General features: G+C 39.1%; 1 protein-coding gene across 1 annotated transcript; it reads left to right on the top strand.

Moving 5' to 3' along the window:
- Positions 1 to 2,062: 2,062 nt before the first annotated feature.
- On the top strand, positions 2,063 to 7,133 carry LOC142083068 (carbohydrate sulfotransferase 9-like). Its single transcript, XM_075152141.1, has 3 exons — positions 2,063 to 2,232; positions 4,652 to 4,799; positions 5,250 to 7,133. Exons 2-3 carry the CDS (start codon positions 4,706 to 4,708, stop codon positions 6,098 to 6,100), a joined length of 945 nt encoding a protein of 314 aa, XP_075008242.1. The 5' UTR covers positions 2,063 to 2,232; positions 4,652 to 4,705; the 3' UTR covers positions 6,101 to 7,133.
- Positions 7,134 to 7,557: the final 424 nt, after the last annotated feature.

Here is a 7,557-nt window from a genome sequence, read left to right as displayed (position 1 = left end):
ATTAGGGAATGCTATACTATGAATCATTGTTTTAGCAGTTCAAGGACAGAACAATGTACCAGGGATACCTGTTAAAAAAGGCAACGCAATCTAATCCTTCGGTGCCTGTGCTAGGAATAAACCTGCATGGCAGGAGGGAGAACTTCAATCTGAGTGTGATGTGCTGGGTCATATACTCACATGAGTTTATCATTAAAACATCTTTGGACTGTCCAAATATTTCCTAATTGAAAGAGTACTAGAGATTCTATATCAGACCTTGTTTTGGTCAGGGGAAAAGGAACTCATTACAAAACCCAAAGTTGGTGGTTGGATAAATGTGAGTGGTTGTGGTGTAGCTACATATGGTACGAACAGTTAAAGTCCAGACTGCTAACAGACATGTGGGGTAGTTGCAGAAGGTCTAGTATCACATAATGGAAAGCAAGTATGAGACAAATGAACAAAGAGGAAGCAATTTAGCAGAAAAAATTATCCGATAACTCAGGCATATGACAGTTTTGTGAGCGCCCTGGAAAAGTACAATCTCATCATTGAGGTAGAGAGCTCTACTGGGTCAAATGATCTAGTCTGACATACAGGGGATGTGCAAGTAGGTTGCCAGCCACTCCTCCATACCCAGTATAGCATATAGAAAAGGGGGATGTTGAAAGTAATTAAAAGCAGAAAATTGTCATAAATTTCTTGAAGGAAACAGAAGGATGGAAAGAGTATTTTATGGTCAGCAAACTTGAAAATGAAGATATGAACAATGTGATACAACTTTTTTTGGTTTTGTTATGAGGATTGTATCTATCGGGAAGAAAAGAATCTTAACAATGGATTAGTAGAAGGAAATGGTAGAATCATCAGTAATGCAAAGAAGGTTAGAATTCAATAAATATTTCTCATTTTATAAGGGCTTCAGGCCTTTTTCCCATCTCGCATGCACATGAGATGATTGGCATTGCTTTCGCCAATAATCTGTTCCCCGTTTGCTACCACTCTTGGCTTAAGCAATTGCTCTGGTTGCTCTCTCATAGAAACATTGTATTATGTTATAGGAAATGGATCTCACCAAACTGAGTTACTATTTTTGTTTGGGTTTGGTTGAATAAGGTAATAACATTGATATAGTGCATTTAGAATTCTATAAAGCATTTGACTTGATACTGCAGCATGTTTTGGCTAAGAAGCTAGAAAGCCATCAAATCAGCTGGACATACATGGAAGGAATTAAACACTAGTTAACTGATAGGCTTCAAAAAAATCTCATCACGTGATAGAAATGCTTCTGAAAGGGTTCTGCAAGAAAGGGTTCTGTGAGGATCATTCTTCTTACTGCCTGGTTTACTGTTTAGTAACATCCAAGAAAGAGTCATAAAATGATTTCTGATGAAATCTGCAGAATCCAGTAAGTCGTGCAGGGTTGAAAATATTAAGCCAAGGCTACGTATGTGATCTGAAGAACAAGCAAAAACCAACAGTGCAGTGTAAAGCTGTTATTTAAAAGATTTTATGCTTCATTAAAAATAAAAAAATAAATGAAAAAATCCACAAAACCCCCACAACAATGTGTAACAAGAACAAAACAGAATAATGCCCTATATATAGTTTTTAGTATTTTCTCCTCTCTTTGGAGATATGTTAGTTCCAAAGAGACATTTAGATCTCTGACTCCTTGCTGTGTTACTTTTCACTAGAAGACATTTCTGCCTTTTTTTGAGTCTTATGGTACTGTCTTTCCACCTTGCCTGTGCGAGCCCATTCTGCTGCCCTTTGGTTACAGCAGAACTAGACTATTTATTACGGAGTTGTTGTGTTAATAGACTCACCACACCTTGGCTGAGGAATGCCTTGTAGTTACCCAGTCACCTTAAATCACACTTAATTCAAGGTAGGATGAGGTAAAATGCAAATAGAAGTATTAATTCATTACATCTAAAATAGACAACACAATTACAAGTATCTGGAAAAGATAGGTGAAGAAATAGAAGAAAAAGTTCATCTGATCTACTGACACTGAATGTATCACAAAGGTGGTTTTGGGTTTGGATTTTTTTTTCCCCTTTTTCATTTCCAGGTGACTTGTCCCCCTTCTGGCAAAATGGTTCTCAGAATTTTCTTTCCTCCGATTCCTCAGATTGCTCTTAGGTGATTTTCATCGTTGGAACCTTGCATTACACAGGACTCCGTATTGCGGTCTCCCACGAGAAAACGTCTTCAGAAGAAGCCTTCGGACTTCACCTTCAGGTACTTCTCCGAATTGTCATGTTGATCTCTCTTGTTGATGGACGGTTTTAGCTCTTACAGCCAGCCTGCACTTTGAAGCTTTCTAAGGGGTCCAGACAGATTTAATCTGTCACCTTGGAGCTTGTTCTATCCCTCCTTATGGTCTGAGCGTTCTCCTGAATTAAAATAAGGATTCTTTCGCTTCCACAAATATGCAAATGTCTTAGAAGAGGAGCTGTCTCCTGTGTTTGACTAGCTCAGAAACATCTTCCTTCCCTCAAGGAAGCAAGTCTCTTCCATTTCCCTCTCGTGACTCATTGACATGTTTCAACGTGAAATGTGTCTTATGGCAGACCTTTTATTCTGTCCCAGTAATTTAATTAACAAATATATATGATACAAGTATCTAAATAGGGTAAATTAATCTAGTTCATTTTCTGATTCCTGAGACAGGTATGATAACAATAACTATCCTGAGGTGACAGCATTTAAGGTAAATGAAGCCCAACCTCTTTTTCCTAAGCATACCCTAACAAGGAGTCCCTGTACAGAATTATTTAGTGTCATATTTATTTTAATTTCTACATGGTGTGAAATTGTGTCTTGAGACCACTTCTGAAAAAGAATAAAAAGAGATTGCTCAATCTTGGACCTCATGAGATCAATGAACAATCTGACTGACTTCAGCTGGCCTTGAAAACAGCCTTTGATTCATTAGAAGTCAATAGATCGCACAGTGAAGGGAGAATTGACATGCAGTGAAAAAAAGGTTAAAGGCCAAAGATCAACCCGTATTTTTTCTTTAGTCTTTATAATGGTCTTATGCAGCCAAGAAAATGCAAAAATATTGGCTAAATGCCATCGTGTGTAAAATACTGCATTCACTTGAATGAGTATTGTAACAATTTAATGTAAACACAAGTAAATTGTTAATCTATGTGACTGCAGATTTGTTCATAATGATGTTTACAGGTCAGAGATAGTGAACAGTCATCCCTCTCCATTTCTCAGGTCATGCCTACGCGAAGAGAGATTTAATAATTAGTAATGCTGTTAACTGTATGAGTTTGAAGATATTCTGGTAAAGATGTGTGATATAATAATCATCTATCAGCCCTGAAAGGCAAAAGCCTTGTGTGCAAGTACATTTTCAGCAATTTAACTAGTGCTGCCTCTATTGCTGTCTCAGAACACACGGGAAACTGGTTTCCATTATGGCAGCTGGGGTTTATGTACATCCACACTGCGGGGGGGGGGGAGCGCAGGGGACACCACAAATAACTTCCAGAGTGGTCCTGTTGTATCTTTGTAAAAACAAACCAAAAAAAAGTTGAAGTTACATCCTCAAGAAATCCAGGCAGAGATGTTTTTATTGCCAGCAGGTTTAGAGTGAAAAATCGAAAAGCGGAAAAGGAAGACAGTGTTGCTTGACTTTTTTGATGCTGCAAACTTTATGGGAGAGAAAAAGAATGTAACGCTTGCCAGTAGTTATGGTTTTGCACTTAATTTTGCTACTTCAAATAAAAAGGGATGAAAAGCACGCTGATGAAGAGCTTTCTAACGGGGGCAACCCAGTAAGATTGCACAGAGGACTTAGCTCTCTCTCCAGGAAGCGCAAAGGGACAGAATGAGTGAGCACAGGAGAGGGAGTACGTTGATTGTTGGACTGCATTGGTCTTCTCTCCTTTTATCTGTGAACATGGAACATCTCCTTTTCTGTTGTTTCCTCTGTTGCTTCTATATGCTTCCTGCCATAGTGAACCATTCTGGGGCCCTTACGCTGCAGCAGTAATGGCAGCAAACTTATATACACTGCAGCGTCTTTGGGAGAGAGAGAATGGGAGAACTAATCTATCATTACTAGTTAGGATTCTCTGCTGGAATGTGGAAGAGTTTATCCTGCACTGAATACTGATTTATTTGCACAAAGTGGAAAGCTTCAGGGCAAGGGATGGGAAGAACCGCAACCTGAATGCAGCATAGGCTTGCGGATAGGCCTGCTGCAGGTTACAGAAAACTTTGTGCTCCCAGACTCCAACAAGTACGGTTATTTAAAAAAAATACATCTCTGTAATCCTAAATGAGGTTATTGTCACACGATGTGAAGGGATAGATGAGTTTGCTTGGCAGGAACACCAGCTTTAAATGAGGAGAAGGGAGGAGTATTTGCTCATACACAGTTCATTGTTCTGAGAAAGGGGGGAATTTTGTAGTACTTTGAAATGGTCATATTATTTGTCTGTTTAGTTTAACAGTATAATTGGGGTGAGTCTTTTTCATAGGAGATTTTTTACTCATTAGCAAAGCCTGTTTTTACAGGGTTTGAAAGGTCTTTGTTATCGTAAATTCCGTAAGAGAATACCATGTTATCTTTGTTGTATCAGTCATACAAAATGTAACTTGTATTATCTTTCTTTGTTTTATCTTTCTTTGTTCACAGAAAAGCAGATTTCCACTTTAGAGATCACGTCATCCTCCTTCCTGGGAAAATAATATGAATCAGAAGGTGTTAGTTTTCGTTCTCCCAAATTTTATTTTTGGGATATTTCTTTTTGGATTTTTCTGTAAGAGACAAAAAAACCTAACAGGTGAGTAAATAATTTACCAACAGAAAGACTTAATGTTTTCTAGAACCAGGAAGCCTTCCCTAAATGTGTTAAAAAGTAACTATGGAGCCTAAGTGATAAACAATACTACAAAAATACCCAAGGCCCTGTCACTGTGATAGCTGTCTTAGCAATGTATGAGAGGAAGAACACTACAAAAACCAGTTGACATTAGAAGTGTTAGAACATCCATCTTGCTTAGAGTAATATTGCTAACATGTTGAAAGTTTTCATTTTAACAAACTTTTCACTAAGCAGAATAGTTTATTGCATGTTTGCCATAGTGGAGTCTGATAAACAAAAATTTGATTTTAGCATCTTCGTTAGTTTTTGTACGCAGGGAGATAGATTCAGTGCTATGGTTGTCACAAAGAAAGAGGCTTATATAAGTCTGTTTCACACTAATAGTTTAAACTTCTTCCTTGGCTGCAGGTGCATTTCCAGATCCCACTGAAGATTGGCTGGCAATTCAAAATGATCGCAAAAGCACACTGGCTTCTGTCTGCCTGAAGAACAACCTTCTTAAATTAAGAAGCAAATTGGATTCTCATGTTGCAAATCAGCTCTTTGTGGAGCACAAACACAAATTTATCTACTGTGAGGTGCCCAAGGTAGGCTGCTCCAATTGGAAGAGAACTATTTTTCTTCTCCAAGCAGACTTGAATGCAGAAGCTTCTGAAATTGAGCATGACCACATCCACCAAACCTCGCTGATCAAAAAGCTGGTGACTTACCCTCCTGCCGTACAAAAGGAATTTCTGAACAATTACACCAAAGTGATGTTCACCAGACATCCCTTGGAACGGCTGGTTTCAGCTTACAGAGACAAACTTTTGCACTCTGAGCCATTCTACAGTATCACTGTCGCTAATGAGATTAGGGCAATGTTCAGGAAAAACAAAAATTCTTCTGAAAAAGTGAGTTTCCAGGAGTTTGTCAACTTCATTATAGCAAAACCACCAAATACTCTTGACATTCACTGGAAACCAATGTTTCTGCTCTGTGATCCTTGCAACATTCACTATGATATTCTGGGCAAGTATGAAACTGTTGGGTTAGATTCTGAGCATGTTCTGAAGGTCATTGGAGCACCAGAGAGCCTGCACTACCCCAGCTTGAAGAGGTATGGCTCAGAGAAACGAACTAATGGTGATATCACCTTGGAGTATCTCAGACAACTGAACACAGAACAAATTGAGAAGATCACAAAATTGTATCAAATGGATTTTTTCTTGTTCAACTATACTATGAAATATGAGGATTATTTTTCCCTGAATGACTAATGTAGGTTAAACAAAGAACAGTTTCCTTTGTACAAAATGGGCTGAACTTGTCCTCACAGGTGCTTGATAGATGGGTTGGTGACTGCTGCTGAGATTTTACTGGTGTTTGGGGACATGGTTTATCATCCCAAGCACTCTTATAACAAATCCTTGCCATGATCTGTTGTACTGTACAGTACTCTACCTATATGAAATTATTGTCTTCCTGTTGATCATTAATGGCATATGTTTGTTTTATGAAGACTGTTTATAAATGATAGATTTTGGTCTGTTGGTAGGAAATAGGGGAAGGATGAAGAATGTTGTTTTTCACAATGAATATTTTTAGAACGTATATGAAGCAATAAATAATCTGCTTTAGAGTCAAACCACTCTCTGGCTGCAAGAGCCCTAATCATGAATTCTGTAGGAAAGGAGCAGATAACTTCAGATGCTTGAAGCTGCATTACGCAGAACTTAATGCCTCGTTATATTCCCCGCTGGCAGTACTCTCACCACAGCCCACCAGCCTCATCCCTCAAGCAGTATAGTTGGCAGCAGTCCCGCCAGGGTTTCCCTTATATGTCTTCAAAATCTTCTGATGAGCAGGTCTGGTGTTCATGGTGACTTTGCAAACTCTTTTCACCACCTTTGTAAGCATTATGGTCTGATTTAAGAGGGAAGGTCTGAAAATTGTATCTTTTTTTTAGAGAAGTAGTTAGAGGTACCTTCTAAACTGTACAGCTGGGGTGGTGCAGGATCTAAAATCTCAGTGGAAAGGTGACTCTTATTTATTCTCCAAAAGCACTTACCACCCAGTCAACTGACTGGCTGGCCAGCAGAGGGGGGACAATGTTTGGGCTTTCCCTGTTTGTGCCTGCTGGAGCCCATGAGCCCTTAGGACTTACCTGAGCATAGCACGTAGGTGGAGCTGGGTGACCTCAGATAATACATTTGTTCTACCTGTTGCTTTCTCACCTCACAGGAGATTGAGTGCCAATAAATTGTAGAGTTATGGTGAGGGGAGCAATGAAGCATGTGGGAGAAGCAACTCAAACCATTATCCACTTCTTTTATTCCTAGGTGGCTTCGGTTTTAGATCACTGAGGGGTCTATAACTGCTACTATATTAAGTATGAGACTTGCCCCAATTTTTGAAATTTATTGCCTAGTCACATTGAAAATTAATTTGCGACCATATTAATTGTAGCAAGTTTTAGAAACCAATTGTGAGTATTAGCACCACCTTTAGGGGATGTCAGTCTCTCAGGAGCTAACTTGAAAATCTCTCAAATGCACTTAGTTCCTATCAGCTATATCTGCAAATGTACAAAGGCTGGCAGGCTAATCTTGGATCCAAAGTTGGCTCACAGCTTCTCATTACATAGAACAGGACAGGGACAAAATAACTTAATCACACTGCAGCCACCAATCTGTATAGCCATTGCTGCCAGCAGCATGGCCAAGGGAGAGGGAAA

Source organism: Calonectris borealis, chromosome 5, assembly GCF_964195595.1.
Source record: "Calonectris borealis chromosome 5, bCalBor7.hap1.2, whole genome shotgun sequence".
Lineage (NCBI taxonomy): Eukaryota > Metazoa > Chordata > Aves > Procellariiformes > Procellariidae > Calonectris > Calonectris borealis.
The sequence above is the reverse complement of the archived record's forward strand: the minus strand, read 5'-3'. Positions and strand labels throughout refer to the sequence as shown.